Genomic DNA, 17,986 nt, shown 5'->3' on the forward strand with positions numbered 1-17,986 from the left:
AAGTTGTCGAGTTGTGTCTTTGCGTCTTCTTCTGCCTCACTTACTATTGCTAAGTCGTCTGCAAAGGCTAGGCAGTCCACTTGAGCCCTGTTGTCCTTTTTGTCTCCCACATGGGTCTTTGGTATTCCCATTTCTTCGTTTATTGCTCTCCACTGCCTGATCGCTTTGTACTGTGCTATATTGAACAACAATGGTGACAATCCATCTCGCTGTTTGACACCAGTCTTGACCTCAAATTTTTCTGACAGTGCTCCTCTGAATCTGGCCCTTGCTTTTGTGCCTGTCAGAATTTCTTTTGTGAGTTCTTGTGTAGTTCCATCAAGTCCTGTGTTCTTCAGGATCCTAACAAGAGTCTGTCTGTTGATGGAGTCATATGCCTGTGTGAAGTCCACGAAGGTTATTACTATCTTTTTGTTTTTTAAGGTCCTATATTTTATCAGTTGCTTCAGGACAAATATCTGTTCTGTACATCCTCTTCCCTTCCTGAATCGCACTTGGTAGTTGCCAACAGTACTTTCTGCCTGTTCTTCTACTCTCTTGAGCAATAGTTTTGACAGCACCTCGTATCTGACCTCTAGTAGTGATATTCCTCTCTACTTGTTTGCACCTCTCTCGTCCCCCTTCTAATGTATTGGTACTACAATTGCATTCTTCCAGCCTTCTGGCAACTTCTTTGTTCTTCAGATCTGGTGGATTATGTTGGTTATGTTGTCTATTGCTTTGTTGCCTCCCCACTTTATCATCTTGGCTGCTATACCATCTTCTCCAGTTGCCTTATTATTCTTTAGATCGCTTATGGCATGTGTGACTTCATCCCTGGTTGGAGGTCGTGGCTCTCTCTTTTCTGTGTCAGTCCCCAGTTTCAGCTCGTCTTCGGTGGGTTCACAGTTCAGCAGGTAGTGACTCTGCAAAAATCCTACAGTTCTCCTTCGCACAAACAGCCAGGTCTCCTTTCTTATCTCTTATAAACAGTTCTCTACCCTTGTATCAAATCACTCTTCCCCCCCCCCCCCCCCCCCCAAATAGTGTCTGCTGTTGTGTTTCCTGAAGTTGGTCTCAATCTCGTCCAGTTCCTGCTTCATATTCTGTCTTCTGGTCCATCTTAATTGTTCGGGCTGCTTCCTTTCTTGCTCCTAAGAATACTTCATGTTTTGTAAATACATCCAAGAAGCCTACAGTGTATCTACATCCTCCTCGCACTCTAGGTAATGCCCTGCAGACATCTGTGGATACCAAAGCTAGTCGTTTCTCCAGTAATATACACTCCTGGAAATGGAAAAAAGAACACATTGACACCGGTGTGTCAGACCCACCATACTGTGAGAGGGCTGTACAAGCAATGATCACACGCACGGCACAGCGGACACACCAGGAACCGCGGTGTTGGCCGTCGAATGGCGCTAGCTGCGCAGCATTTGTGCACCGCCGCCGTCAGTGTCAGCCAGTTTGCCGTGGCATACGGAGCTCCATCGCAGTCTTTAACACTGATAGCATGCCGCGACAGCGTGGACGTGAACCGTATGTGCAGTTGACGGACTTTGAGCGAGGGCGTATAGTGGGCATGCGGGAGGCCGGGTGGACGTACCGCCGAATTGCTCAACACGTGGGGCGTGAGGTCTCCACAGTACATCGATGTTGTCGCCAGTGGTCGGCGGAAGGTGCACGTGCCCGTCGACCTGGGACCGGACCACAGCGACGCACGGATGCACGCCAAGACCGTAGGATCCTACGCAGTGCCGTAGGGGACCGCACCGCCACTTCCCAGCAAATTAGGGACACTGTTGCTCCTGGGGTATCGGCGAGGACCATTCGCAACCGTCTCCATGAAGCTGGGCTACGGTCCCGCACACCGTTAGGCCGTCTTCCGCTCACGCCCCAACATCGTGCAGCCCACCTCCAGTGGTGTCGCGACAGGCGTGAATGGAGGGACGAATGGAGACGTGTCGTCTTCAGCGATGAGAGTCGCTTCTGCCTTGGTGCCAATGATGGTCGTATGCGTGTTTGGTGCTGTGCAGGTGAGCGCCACAATCAGGACTGCATACGACCGAGGCACACAGGGCCAACACCCGGCATCATGGTGTGGGGAGCGATCTCCTACACTGGCCGTACACCACTGGTGATCGTCGAGGGGACACTGAATAGTGCACGGTACATCCAAACCGTCATCGAACCCATCGTTCTACCATTCCTAGACCGGCAAGGGAACTTGCTGTTCCAACAGGACAATGCACGTCCGCATGTATCCCGTGCCACCCAACGTGCTCTAGAAGGTGTAAGTCAACTACCCTGGCCAGCAAGATCTCCGGATCTGTCCCCCATTGAGCATGTTTGGGACTGGATGAAGCGTCGTCTCACGCGGTCTGCACGTCCAGCACGAACGCTGGTGCAACTGAGGCGCCAGGTGGAAATGGCATGGCAAGCCGTTCCACAGGACTACATCCAGCATCTCTACGATCGTCTCCATGGGAGAATAGCAGCCTGCATTGCTGCGAAAGGTGGATATACACTGTACTAGTGCCGACATTGTGCATGCTCTGTTGCCTGTGTCTATGTGCCTGTGGTTCTGTCAGTGTGATCATGTGATGTATCTGACCCCAGGAATGTGTCATTAAAGTTTCCCCTTCCTGGGACAATGAATTCACGGTGTTCTTATTTCAATTTCCAGGAGTGTAGAATGGAGGAAACCCCTGCTACCTTTATTATTAGGTTTCATTTTTTGACATATTGCACACATTCTAATGACTTTCTGTACTTTCCGTCGCAAATTAGGAAAGTAGCAATATGTTCGTAGCTTATTGGCACACTTAATCACTCCAAAGTAGCCCCAAGCCAGATGTGTATATTGTATCAACTTGACTTCATATCTTTCAAGAATACTCACCAATTATCTCCTTTTGTATTCCTCCAATACAATACAACTCCCTTTATCACCTTAAAATAGCCTTTTAGGTTGGAATATCGAGGTTGTTCCACTTTCTGTTGGACACCACAGCAGCATATATCCTTTTTCTGTAACTTCTCCATCCCCTGGCATAATTCCAAATAATACCTTCTTGCCTTTGGCTCTTTCATTAGTATGGTAGTAAATTCTTCTCTGCGCTCACCTAATTGTTCTTCTTGACCTCATCCTTCTGGCAGCCTAGATAGGGCATCTGCAGTTTTTCCTTTAATATACCATACGTGAAATCGACACTCCTGTAACGTCCTTGTCCACTGTAATAATCTCGGTGTGAGCACCTTGCACATTTGCAAGGAGCTGAGGGCTTAGTGACATCAATAGACTATTGTTTGTGCCTCATATAAATAGTAGTGGAACTTCTTGAAAGCCCAAACTATAGCTTAATGCTTCCAGCTCAGTTGTGGTATATGCCCTTCCAAAATTTGACAATACTCTGCTTGCAAAAACTATAGGGCAGAACATAGGTTGCCCATTAACTGTCTGTATTTGGAAAAGACGAGATCCTAATCTGACATTTGAAGAATCTGTAATCAGGCAAAAATCTATGTCCATGTATGGATGATGCAACAATTTTGCAGTTACCAGAGCATATTTGATTTTCTCAAACGCATGTTGACAGTCATTTGTCCATTGCAAAGAAACATTCTTTCTTAAAAATTTTCCTAATGGCTGTGCATTCATGACGTGGTCCTCCATGAACCATTGAAAAAATGAGGCTAAACCAAAAACGCCTTAAGTCTATTATTACTATTATTATTATTATTATTATTATTATTATTATTATTATTTTTATTATTTTACTCCTAGGCATAGGAAAATTCTTAATAGTGCTTATCTTGGCACTGCCTGGCAAAATTACTTTGTCATCAATTAAATGACCCAAAAATTTTATCTTCTTCATCCCGAAGTGAGACTTTTGCAGGTTTGCTATTATTCCAGATCTCCTAAAAGATTCAAGTAATCTCTCTAATAAGCAGATGTGTTGTTACCATGTTGCGGTAGCAATTAAGATGTCATCGACAAACAGGATGAGCTGAATTCTTTGTTCAGGTCCTAACACTGCATCTAATGCCATTATAAAAACTCCTGCGCTCACATTCAAACCGAAAAGCAATACTTTAAACTGATAACTTCTTCCGGCATATATGGAGGCTGTATATTGTCTTGATGGTTCATCCAGTTTGATCTGCCAATAAGAATCTGGAGGTCAGTACTGGTAAAGTAATTAGCTCCATGAAACTTCTGAATGAGTTAGTCTATATTTTCTGGGTGAGTTCTCACCGGTACAATAATAATTGTATTGATGACTCTTGCATCCGACACCAATCTTACTTTTTCCCTCGGTTTGGGTACAACTAACAGCGGATTGCAATATGGACTGACGCATGGTTCTATCAGGTCCCAAGTTATCACCCTGTTCATTTCTTCACATACTGATTTCTTCAATCTCCATGGAATTGGATATGATTTATTACAATATGTCTCGTGAGGAAACACTTCCAAATGGCACGTAAACCCCTTAATAATTCCTCACCTTTCTTCAAAAACTTGGACATATTTCTCCAAAACATCTATCAACTGATTATTTTGTTCGTTTTCCAATCCATTAGCTTACTTTCCCTTTTCTTCCACTTGTTCTGCTATTCCAAGTATCTTGCTTTCCCTTACCTCTTCTGTACATTTACATCTCCTTCCTTTTCCAATGAGCTTAATACCATGCCCAGGACAGTGATTTCCGATACTCCTCTTCCCTGATCAGATCAACTTGTGCCATTTCCCCATTATCACAAAAACTGACTTTACCGGACGAGAAGTCTATTTTTAGGTCCTTCTCCCTCACAGTCCCTAATCCGATGATACAGTCTTCTATTAATTTTTGAATTACTGAGAACATGCATCTTATCACTGTATTTCCTATTCTTACATCTAGCAAAGTTTGTATCCAGGCTGGTTGTGAGCAGGTACCTAAGACTCCAATGACCTTACAGTTTCGTATCAGCAATATCAGTAACTCAGTCTTCTGGGATAGCCATTTAAATAAATTGTTAGAGATCACATTTATCGAAGCTCCGGTAATCAAGATTACTCTGATAGGTATGTCTAATATTTCGGCATGGATCGCTGATATTTGCACTTATTAGAAACTTGTTCCCCAGGATTTATGTCTTCCATTAACTCCTCAATGATCCTCATTCCATCGTTGTATCTAAAACAGTTTGCAGGTGACTGCTTGGCTCCTATTACTCTTTTACTGACTGAACCTCAGGGGAATAATCCAGTCAGATTCAGTTTAAATTGCACTGTCTAGCCAGTCCGTGGTTGTCATCGGTTGCTTCAACTATGACTGGTGGTTGTTCTCTCCAGGACTGATTATTTGTTGGCCTTGGGCTCGCTTCGTATATAGTTTGATTACTTTGCCCTTGATTTCTATGGTCATTATACACAGGATTGGACCTCCTTTCAGATTGCCTCTGTTTCTGTTTGGCTCATAATTTCTTCTGTTATTCTGCTGTTCCTTACAGCTTGCTTCATTGTTGTAACCATTATCCATATGGGTTCGATGAAAATTATGCATTTGTCTTCCATTAATTCTTCTGTTAATACTGTTATAACATATCCACTTATTTTCCATTTGACAAGATATGTAATTATTTCTTCCTCTTTGTTCCTCCTGTAACAAATCAATTGAATCTACTGCAGACATGAATTCTTCCGAATTGTCTACTGAAATATGCAGCAGTTTTTCCCTGATCTCTATCAGAAGCTGAGCTTTGATGATCATTATGACACTTTTGTGATCTATTAAACAATGGAAAATCCAGGATGGTATGTAACAATACCATGAAGGAAAGTTGCTACTCACCATATAGCAGAGATGCCGAGTCACGATAGACACAACTTTTGTGATCTATTGGTTGATCCCAATATCTTGCTTTATTCAAATATTTTTCGAAGTATTTCCTGAAGTTCCCTTTTCGGTAAGAGAAGGGTTCCCGGTTACGTACTTCCTTCTTCAATCTCTCCTGAATGCCTCTTGACCAATATCTATTGAGGAATGGCTTCTCAAATTCTTCGTAGGTGTGGCACTTGTCTATTATGTCAGTCACCCACAGACTACAATCGCCTTGGATGCATCCTGATACATATTTGATTTTCAGTTGATCCGACCAAGCTCGTGGTAACCCTCCTCTGAATTGTCTGATAAATACGACAGGATTTGATGTCTTCTTTTCTGGAAAAAATATTTGGAATTGCCTGTGCCTTAACATTTTTTTCTTCCTTTGAGTGCATGTATACAAATTTTGTGCAACTTCTTTCCATCTTTGGAACTCGGTTCCTGTATGCCCGCGAACTTCCTTCAACTCTTGATCTATTTGGCGAGGTAATGGAAGGCCTTCACTCACTACATTCTCTACCGGTTCCTTGATACCTTTATTAACGGATAGTATCACCTACTGTTCTTTATCCACTACGCAATTGTCAAATTGTTGCTTAAACTGTTAAGTTTTTACTTGGAACTTTTGTTCCATTCACCCTTCATGTCCAGACGTTAATTTCTGTACTGTTGAGGCCAGGGTTTGTACCTCTATTTCTACGGTTTGTTGTCTCCTCCGCATGTTTTCAGTTTCACTGTTTACTCCATTTATTTTTTTTTTTTTTTTTTTTTTTTTTTTTTTTTTTTTTTTTTTTTTTTTTTTTTTTTAAAGTTGTTCACGGGTTTGCTTCATACTGTTTATTTCTCTCCTGATTTCTGTATGTTCATTTGTCAAAGTACTCATATCAGCTAATACTTTAACAAAATCTTCCTTTGTGAGCGGTTTGTTCACTTTATTTGTTATACCCTTTACTTTCTTGGCTAACTCTGCCTGTTCTGTAACTAAATTGGTCACAGTAGCAGTCAGATTTGTTACTTTACCCACTGTATTTGCCTGTTCCACAGCTATGGTTTCTGTATTTGCTGAGCAAGCGAATATGTCAGCTGCGCAGGTGGCTATTTCTGCAATCTGTTTCGTCTGAGTAACAGTCATGCGAGATTGTTCCGAAGCTAAATTTTCAACTGCTGTTGATATATTTGCTTCTATAGCAGACATGTGAGACTGTTCTGCAGCTAAACTAGCTACAGTAGTCATCAAAAGTTTCATTTGGTTGAAGAACTCAGCCATGGGATCTTTGGTTTCTCCTTGGCCAGCATCTACAATTTGCCCTGGGTTTTGTTCATCACCACTGGGCTGCACATTCAATTCCTATTCCCTCTGCATTTTAAACTGTGAACTGGTTTTAACCATAAGAATTCAGTTGTTCACTATTCTTTTAATTACTTTACTCTGAACACAATTCAGCTCTAACCCACAGAAATACACATCAGGTAGTATACCCCAGACTATCTCTCCACAATTGTGGACACATCAACAAAAAAACATATATCACTAATATATACTAAAAACATGTAATAACTAAATCTACAAATATTTGTAACCCAGTCATTCTCTACAAAGACGAGACTAATGTGTGCAATGAGTTAGCATGTCATTTTTGTGCTTGCCTTTACTGTAGAGTAGAACCGCATGAAGTTCATATGTGATGGACCTATGTTGTTGTGGCTGCCTGATGACGGATGTAGCTCACATAGAATGATTCCCTCATTTGTACATGAAATTATACAAAGCACAACATTAGTACATATACATAACATAAAATACGCATTTATCACTACAAATCACAATAGATACCATCAATACATATAACTCAGTGATAATGTATTAATTTGTTTTTGGTCACGAAATATTTGACAGTGTCTGTTTCACTCCTTGTAAGTCCTGTCACGGTTGCCATTTTTATAATATTGCTGCTCAGAAAAAGAAATTGATGTTTTAAGCTGGTAATATTAAATTTGTTGTTATTCGACTAGTGTGTGTAATGTATCCATTTGTATGTCTGTGAAGGACAATATCCCTAGCTGCATTGACGATTCCCACAGCATGTGGTGGAGGAACAGCTGCCGACTCCGACGGTTGCCTGTAAAATTCTTGAAGCCTGTAAAATTCTTGAAATGTAAGAGAAAGAAAACTTCTTTAGGGTCTTCTCAAATTGGAACACTGCAATTCGCATTTGGTCATTCTATGATGGTCTTAGAGTGAAATGAGTTCTTTTTAGGAGAAAACTTTCTCTATGCTTTTGACTGTGTTATTGAAGCGGGTTCTACAGCAAACATCGACCACCAAATGTTCGAAGTCCTATACAAGCTTGTAGTACATTTTAGTTCAGCACAGAATCCTTTGATCAAAATTAAATATGCGCAGTTACCTTTGAAATACAATAGACTGTATTCTGGCCATTGCTAAACTCCACATTAACATAACATATCGCTTGTGAATCTCAAACACAAATTATACAATATGGTGGCTAACAATGACTGTTTCATTGCACACACTTTCTACACGTCCTCTTGTTTTCCTGTCTCTTAACAAAGTCCTCTAACGTTCCGATTTTCTTACTTTTCACGTAGCACGGAGCAAAGCTAAGTCAAGGAATAACTACTCGCTCACGCAGGCAAAACTCACCACGTCGCGATTATATTAACTTTAAACCAGTAACAATAGGAAGGACTTTTAACTCCTTTCCTGAACTCAAATGTACCTGGTCCTGTTCTGAATCCACAGTTCTCTTCCTCAGCATTGACCTTTATGTCACTGAGACCTACATCTGATATTCAGCCCATATAAAACCGATCGGAAAGCAACAGTATATCTACAGTTTGACAGTTGCTGGCCATTCAACATTGAATGCTGCCTTCCATAGAGACTAGGTATCCATAGCAGATGTATCTGCTCCACCACTTAATTTCTCAACATAAACCATCTCTCAGACCTTCCATCCCCTCAGTTACCCTACAGATCTACTTAGGTCTCCAGTGTCATAATACACAACATTACCAAGGTTATTACTTTCTCTAGTCCACACAACATTACCAAGGTTACTACTTTCTCTAGTTCATGCCTGTGCATCATAAGAGCCATCTATATCTCCCCGCCCCCCCCCCCCCCCACCCCTTTCCCCCAATAACAGTTTCCCCAAAATCTAGAGTTGGGAGATAGGAACTTTCCCTTCATCATATAACCATCTTTTCATTACATTTTATTTACTTATTTTGTTTTAACTATTTCCCTTCACTTTTTCACATTCGCCCCATCTCCACTTCGCTCTCTCTCTTATTGTTAATTGCATTATTCATTTCTCAGCTTCTTCCTATTAATCAATTTTTTTTATCCTTTTATCTGGACTGAAGCTGACAGTACTTCGTAACATACTACCTTTGATCTCCTGCTCTCTGTGATCTGCTCCCTGCCCTTGCACCATACTTTGTCCCCCTTTCCGATGACAGGGGGTTCCTCTCACCTTGAGGTTTGAGTGACCTGCTCCTCCTTCCTCCCGTTGCCCCTTTCCTCCTCCTCCTCCTCCTCCTCCTCCATGAGCACGAAAATCTAGGATGGTATGGTCTGTTTTTGTAAGTGGCTTTTGGCACTAATGTTTCACCTTCTGGAGTTCAGCATTGGTCAACAGTTCTCTCACATAACTGCAGTATTGTGTATGTGCTGGCATGCAAAGATACCCGTAATGGAGTAGTTTTAAGGTTTTGTGATAGTTGTGTGTTAAATATTCCATGTTTTATGTCCTTGCCTTATTTATACACAATTGTCTTGTGTGTTTTGTTTCACTTGTCATGTTTGCTAACAGGAAACCAGAGTAATCAATGCTGAATTGGAACGTCGTCTCCAGCATGCACAACAGCGAGAAGTAGAATTACAGTATGAAAACAATAAAGCGAAGGAGAGTTATGAGTCTCTAAACACCAAATATGCATCACTCGTGGAAATCAGCAATGAAGTAAACAAATTAAGAAGTGAGAATGAAAAACTTGCAGAGCAGCTGGTATCACTGAATGATGCAAGACTTGAAGCCCAGAGGTTACAAGAAGAAAATGGTGTTTTGCAGACTCAGGTGAGTTTATTATACAATTGTGGGTATTCTGTAGCTGCTGTTCATTTATTATTGTTTATTGTTAGCCATTATTTGAAATAATGAAGATTAATTCAAGTACACATCTGCGTCCTGATGACAAATGCAAATGTGTGGCATTTTGTAATGAGATTCTTGATGCTATTGACAATGATAACACTTTTGCACAATGCATCATGTTCAGTGGTGCAGTGACTTTCCACATTAGTGGTCAGGTAAACAAAGACAATGTTCAAATTTGGGGCCTATGGAACCCACATGCAGCCATTGAACATATGAGATTCGCCCAAAGTCAGTGTGTTTTGTGCTACATCCCGATCATTTGTTTATGGCCCATTCTTCTTTCATGCAAACACGGTTAATGGTCAGCAATATCTCTCTATGTTACAAAAGTGGTTGTTTCCGAGGCTACATGAAGACAACTTCATGTTTCAAGAAGACAAGGTACCCCCTCAGTGGAATTGCTAAGTGCGTGAATATCTAAATGAAACTCTACTGAACCTTTGCATTGGCTGTCAAGGAGCCAGCGACTTAGCATGTCTCAGCTGGGCTCCTCGGTCACCAGATTTGGCACCCTCTGACTACTTCTTGTGGGGTTTCGTTAAAGGGAACGTTTGTGTACCACCACTCCCCAGAACCTGGAAGAGTTGAAGAACCTGCCATAACATCAGTGACGAAGGACATGCTTGCCTGAGTATGGGAGGAATTTGAGTATCAATGTGATATTGTTCGTGTCACTGATGGAGGACATATTGAACATCTGTAATGTGAACTTGAGAGGTTTGTAAATATGGAATTAAAGTTTCATATTCGTATATCTTAAAGTTTAATAAATATATGGATTTGAAATTTGTGAATCCTTTTTGAAACACCCTGTAATTGTGTACCATTGTGATGTGAAGTTGTATTTCTCAGCCCCGTTGCAGTCTATTAAATGCCATAACTCTGGACAGGAGTCTACCCATTGTACAAATAACTGCGTTTGTGAAGACTGTGGTCGGGTGCTTCATGGAAAAATACCCACCATCCTGTGTCAATTGCTGATATGATCACCTACCTAACCCCTCCTTTATCCCAGAGTGTGCTACCTTATTTGTAGAACATAATATGTGGGAGCTTAATGTCTCCAGTTGCCTGTCATATTTTGAAGCCCGCAGCCACTTATATGCCACCCTGATGATAGCAAACTTTGCTATTTCTATTCCCAGGTCATCGGCAGTGCCTAGAGTACTTACTGCCATTATTACCTTGACGTTGACCTCTGGTAGTTACATAAGTTGAATTGGTTCAGGAAAGAGATAAGTGGTTTCCACATGTGATCCCTGCAGCACTGTCTTTGGGGACTTCAACTCCTCAAACTCAATTGGAGAAGCAGTGTCAAACTACACTTCTGGAAATTGAAATAAGAACACCGTGAATTCATTGTCCCAGGAAGGGGAAACTTTATTGACACATTCCTGGGGTCAGATACATCACATGATCACACTGACAGAACCACAGGCACATAGACACAGGCAACAGAGCATGCACAATATCGGCACTAGTACAGTGTATATCCACCTTTCGCAGCAATGCAGGCTGCTATTCTCCCATGGAGACGATCGTAGAGATGCTGGATGTAGTCCTGTGGAACGGCTTGCCATGCCATTTCCACCTGGCGCCTCAGTTGGACCAGCGTTCGTGCTGGACGTGCAGACCACGTGAGACGACGTTTCATCCAGTCCCAAACATGCTCAATGGGGGACAGATCCGGAGATCTTGCTGGCCAGGGTAGTTGACTTACACCTTCTAGAGCACGTTGGGTGGCACGGGATACATGCGGACGTGCATTGTCCTGTTGGAACAGCAAGTTCCCTTGCCGGTCTAGGAATGGTAGAACGATGGGTTCGATGACGGTTTGGATGTACCGTGCACTATTCAGTGTCCCCTCGACGATCACCAGTGGTGTACGGCCAGTGTAAGAGATCGCTCCCCACACCATGATGCCGGGTGTTGGCCCTGTGTGCCTCGGTCGTATGCAGTCCTGATTGTGGCGCTCACCTGCACGGCGCCAAACACGCGTACGACCATCATTGGCACCAAGGCAGAAGCGACTCTTATCGCTGAAGACGACATGTCTCCATTCGTCCCTCCATTCACGCCTGTCGCGACACCACTGGAGGCGGGCTGCACGATGTTGGGGCGTGAGCGGAAGACGGCCTAACGGTGTGCGGGACCGTAGCCCAGCTTCATGGAGACGGTTGCGAATGGTCCTCGCCGATACCCCAGGAGCAACAGTGTCCCTAATTTGCTGGGAAGTGGCGGTGCGGTCCCCTACGGCACTGCGTAGGATCCTACGGTCTTGGCGTGCATCCGTGCGTCGCTGCGGTCCGGTCCCAGGTCGACGGGCACGTGCACCTTCCGCCGACCACTGGCTGCAACATCGATGTACTGTGGAGACCTCACGCCCCACGTGTTGAGCAATTCGGCGGTACGTCCACCCGGCCTCCCGCATGCCCACTATACGCCCTCGCTCAAAGTCTGTCAACTGCACATACGGTTCACGTCCACGCTGTCGCGGCATGCTACCAGTGTTAAAGACTGCGATGGAGCTCCGTATGCCACGGCAAACTGGCTGACACTGACGGCGGCGGTGCACAAATGCTGCGCAGCTAGCGCCATTCGACGGCCAACACCGCGGTTCCTGGTGTGTCCGCTGTGCCGTGCGTGTGATCATTGCTTGTACAGCCCTCTCGCAGTGTCCGGAGCAAGTATGGTGGGTCTGACACACCGGTGTCAATGTGTTCTTTTTTCCATTTCCAGGAGTGTACATTGTCTACTGGTGACAGTGCTCACGTTATGGAAATTTTTTGCAGACATGACGAGACATACAACCAGCCAGTGGCTGGAGGAGCCACGACCGGAGGGTCTCAACACTGCTCGCTCCTCCTCAGTTTCTACCCTCACAGTGGATAACCCCTTCCAAAAGTCCTGACCCTTTTATGTAGCTAAGGATAAAAAGTAGTAGTCTTGGGCCGTTGGACCCAGAACCTATGTTCGTCGATATTGTTCCAGTAACAGGCAAGTGATGTGTCCTGTCCGCTCAGACCTTCCACACCTAGCCAGAATGCTCTTAGAAGTGTTAATTCAGTGGAACTGCAATGAATGTTATTGTCACCTGCTATAATTACAACCACCAATTTCCTCCTGTTTGTTATTCTCCAACCCTCAGAAGTTATCGTATCTGCATCCTCAGAAGTTATCGTACCTGCTGTCGGAACCTAACTGGCCCTGAGAGAGCCTCATGAGAGGTCTCTATATTGGTTTGCACCAATGTTGTTTGTGATTTCCTCTCTGTACCACAGTGGAGTTGGTTGTAACGTGAGTGCAAGCAACTGTAGTGATTACTATTTACAACGTATATTTACCCCCAGACAGGGCAGTTAGTCACCTAGAATTGGCCACTGTCCCTGCCCTCCACCTTGCCTGTCCCTTCTTCCTACCTTCTCCTCCTTGTAGATTTCAATGCAGGCCACCGTGCTGTGGATTACTCTTCATCGCCTGGTATAGGTGTCCTGGTTTACCAGCTTTTTGATGTTTGTGGTCTCTCTCTTCTCAATTCCAGTGCCCCTAGTCACTATTGGTCCCCCTGGCACCTTTATATCTGTTGACATCTAGATCTACATTGATAATCTGCAATCCACCGTAAGGCACCTGGCAGAAGGACCCCATACCAATACTAGTCAATTTGCTTTACTCTTCCACTCGCAAATAGAATGACGGAAAATAATTGTCTATAAGCCTCCGTATGAGCACCAATTTCTTGTACCTTGTCTTCGTGGTCTTGCACACAAAGTATGTTGGAGGGAACAGAATTGTTCTGCTATCAGCTTCAACATCTGGTTCCCTAACTTTTCTCAATAGTGTAAAGAATGTCGTCTTTTCTCCAGGGATTCCCATCCGCATTCGAAGCATCTCTGAAACATTTGCATGTTCTTTGAACCTACCAGTAACAAATCTATCAGCCCACCTCTAAATATCTTCTATGTATTCCTTTAATCTGACGTGATACAGATCCCAAACACTCAAGCAATACTCAAGAATAGGTTTCACTATCGTTCTATATGTGGTCTCCAGATGAGAATTACACTTTCCTAGAATTCTCTCAATAAACCGAAGTCATTCATTCAACTCTTCTACCACTATCCTCACATGCTTGTTCCATGTCATATCACTTTGCAGTGTTATGCCCAGATATTTAAATGATGTGACGGTGTCAAATAGGACACTACGAATGCTATATGCAAACTTTACGGGTTTGTTTTTCCTATTCATCTGCATTAACTTAAATTTTCCTACACCCAGTAGAAATTTAGTTTAAGTCATCTTGTATCCACCTACAGTCACTCAACTTAAACGCCTTACTGTACACCACAGCATCATCAGCAAACAACTGCAGATTTGTTGCACATCCTTTCTGCCAGATCATTTATGTATATAGGGAATAATAGCAGTCCTTTCACACTTCCCTGGGGCACTCCTGATGATGTTTCTGATGAACACTTACCGTCTTCGAGCCACTCGCATATCGGTGAACCTATTCCATATGCTCATACCTTCTTTAAGAGCCTGCAATGGGGCAACATGTCAAACAGTTTTTGGAAATCTAGAAATATGGAATGGGTAAGTTGAGTTTCACACTTGTGATGCTTTCTGAAACCATGCTGATTTGAGGACATAAGCTTCTTGGTCCCAAGAAAATTTATTGTATTCGAACTAAGAATATGTACAAGGATTCTGCAGCAAACCAGTGTTAAGGATACAGGTCTGTAATTATGTGGGCCCATTCTTTTGCCCGTCTTATATACGAGAGTCACCTGAGCTTCTCTCCAATCACTTGAGACTCGGTGCTGGGATAGAGATTCACAATAAAGGGGCCAGTGCCATAGTGTACTCTTTGAAAAGCCAAATTAGGATTCCATGTGGACCTGGAGACTATTTTGTTTTAGCTTCTTCAATTGTTTCTCTACACCAGGAATTCGTATTACTATGTCGTCCATATGGGAGTCTGTTCGATGGTCAAATGATGGTATGTTTGTATGATTCTCCTATGTGAATGATTTTTTGAATGTTGAATTTGAAACTTGGGCTTTCATTTTGCTATATTCAACTGCCACACCCAACTGGTCAACAAGTGACTGGATGGGAGCCTGAGGCCCACTTAGTGATTTTACATAGCACCAGAATTGTCTCAGGTTCTCTGCCAGATCTTTTGCAAAGATATGACGGTGGTAGTAGTTGTGTGCTTCACCCGTAGATCTTTTCACAGACACACGTACCTCTAGTAACATTTGCTTGTAATCATTTTTGCATTCTCTTTTGAACCAGGAGTGCATCAGCCTCTGTTTCCTTGATGTTATCTGAATCTAATAAACCGCGGTGGGTCTTTTCCCATCCTTCATCCAATTACTAGGCAGATAATTCTTCAGACCACGCTTTTACAATCTGCTTAAACTTTTCCCGTAATTCCTCCATATCCATCTTACTAGAACTCGGTGAGGTGCTAATGACTGCTTATCTGCTCTTTCTATAGTTCAATTCTTTTATCTTGGCGGCTCGCGCATGCCCGCCCAGACGCGGGAGATTGCTGCGTTGCCAGTTACACACAACGCACGCGCCAATAGAAGCGGCGCCATAGTATAGCATAGTTCGCAAGCTTACGTTTAGGGGGGAGCACGCAGTTCATGAAGTAAAGCCACCACGGCTGCATTAACCCTTTCGCTGCTACAGAGACGTGCACCCCGGATTCCGCACTGTGGGCGATTTTGTCACTGCACTGCTCGCCTGTGCAGACATACGGTGTTCCAACTGCTTTGACACTCTTTATCATTCGATTCCACAAAAACTATTTGGCTCAAAAATTAGATTTTTACCTATCTTCTTGACTGATACCTTCCCCCCATAAATGACTTAATTTTGTTTCGATGTTCAACGCAGTTATTATGCAGCATTAAATATAGTAAACCATTGCACGAAATTTTGAAGAGTTTGCAGAGGTAAAGTCCATAGAGTATACTTTCCGTATGGTCGATTTTAGTTGCCACCATGTTGAGAATGAAATCTGGACAAGATACCTGTATATTTCATTTAATTTAAGTACCACATAAGTGTCGTATGTAATATTGAGAAATATTCCACCTTTCGCGACTCTAACAAAAGTTTTACTTACACTGGGCACGTTTGGCTTTATTTTAAAGCACTTCAATCAATCAAAAGGAAGTAGACAAAATACATTAAACAAAACTGCGGACTTACAAAAACATTAGGACTTGAATATACCGTCTGTCAGTGAAGTGTTCAGAGCTATGTCAAATATAATTTTGTGTGTGGCACACACAAACAGCATATATTTGCTAAAACACTGATCAGCCGACACAAACGTTGAATATTGTGTTACTGCAGCACAAAACTACGAAAGGTGACTTGGCAATGGAGGAGACAAAATACTGTCCACTGAAGATGCTTCAAAAGAGAAAAACGTGTCTGGTCTAAATAAGTCGCTTATTACAGTTGCAGAAGAGGAATATATTTCAATACCATAGGTAAAACTGCGACTGTGGAACAAAAACAAGAAAGAGAACACGAGTACCATTGTGTATGTACCATACCTTTCAGTGATTGAAGTGCTTTAAAATAAATCCAAAAGCGCCTGGTGTAAATAAAACTTTTATTACAGTCGCGAAAGATGGAATATTTCTCAATATTACATAAGACACCTACGTGGTACTTAAACTAAATGAGATATTGTTATACAGTAAATTTTATATGAAATTTAGGTATCTTGTCTTCATTTCATTCTCAACATTGTGGCAACTAAAATCGACCATACGGAAAGTATACGCTATGGACTTTTACCTCTGCAAACTCTTCAAAATTCCGTGCAATGGTTTACTACATTTAATGCTGCACAATAACTGGGTTGAACTTCGAAACAAAATTTAGTCATTTATGGGGGGAAGGCATCAGTCAAGATGATGTGTAAAAATCAAATTTTTGGGCCAAATAGTTTTTGTGAAATCGAATGATAAAGTGTGTCAAAGCAGTCGGAACACCGTGTGTCTGCACAGGCAAGCAGTGCAGTGATGACAAAGTCGCGCACAGCGCGGAATGCAGGGAACACGTGTCTGCAGCAGCCAAAGGGTTAATGAAGAAACAAAGCACTAGAAATATCAAAAAACTCCATTCAAACGAATAAAATTCTTGAAGTAAGACACTTCGATATTGTTTTTAAATAAAGAAAAATTTATGCACCACACAAGGTTTGAACTATTAACTTGTCGCTTAGTATCTCAGCACTTTAACCATTACGCTAACGCAGCTCGTGTGGCAGTAATACTCCATAAGGATTCTAATATGTCAAGCAAAATACTGACACACACTATTGGTATGACTATGAATTACTCATGCTTCGTCGAAGTACAATAGGAAACAAACAGTTACCGCTGTTCCTTATTGCGAAAAAGCGGTTCGTGAAATTGATACAAACACCTTCCCTTGTTATCGCCTGAATTAGGAGTCTTATTGCTTGTTTGGTTTAATTAATAATAAAATATGAAGCAGTTGGTATAAAGAACACTTTTTCCAAACTTTCTATAAAACAAAGTCTGCTATCAAGACATGGCTTTTGTTCTATTACTTTATTTATGACTGAACGTTTCTAAAACTGAAGACACTCGTCCGTGCTCTGCACTGCAGCGAGATCTGGCAACGTCGTTCTCTGTTCATTGGCTTGACTGTGTTTTGTGACGTCAGATGCGCAGAACGAACCTAAACTCGGCCGCCAAGATATATGATGCGCACTTTAGTAGAAGCACTCTCCTAGCCTTCTTAACTGATTTATTAACTATCATAACCATAGTTGCTGTGACATCATGATCACTAATCCCTGTTTCTTTACTGACATTGGCGGTAAGGTCCGGCCTGTTTGTAGCTAGATAGACAGTGATTTAAAGTTGCCTCCAACTAGTAAGA

At 42.5% G+C, this 17,986-nt stretch overlaps 1 protein-coding gene across 8 annotated transcripts in view; it reads left to right on the forward strand.

Annotated features, from left to right (window-relative positions):
• Window positions 1-17,986, forward strand: part of LOC124612405 (ribosome-binding protein 1) — a 351,088-nt gene that overhangs the window by 171,359 nt on the left and 161,743 nt on the right. For all 8 annotated transcript variants that reach the window (XM_047140591.1, XM_047140592.1, XM_047140593.1 and 5 more), the window contains one exon: window positions 9,695-9,958. In XM_047140591.1, the coding sequence (XP_046996547.1) occupies window positions 9,695-9,958 (264 nt within the window). The remainder of the gene's footprint in view (window positions 1-9,694; window positions 9,959-17,986) is intronic.

The sequence above is a fragment of the Schistocerca americana genome, chromosome 4, assembly GCF_021461395.2.
Source record: "Schistocerca americana isolate TAMUIC-IGC-003095 chromosome 4, iqSchAmer2.1, whole genome shotgun sequence".
NCBI lineage: Eukaryota > Metazoa > Arthropoda > Insecta > Orthoptera > Acrididae > Schistocerca > Schistocerca americana.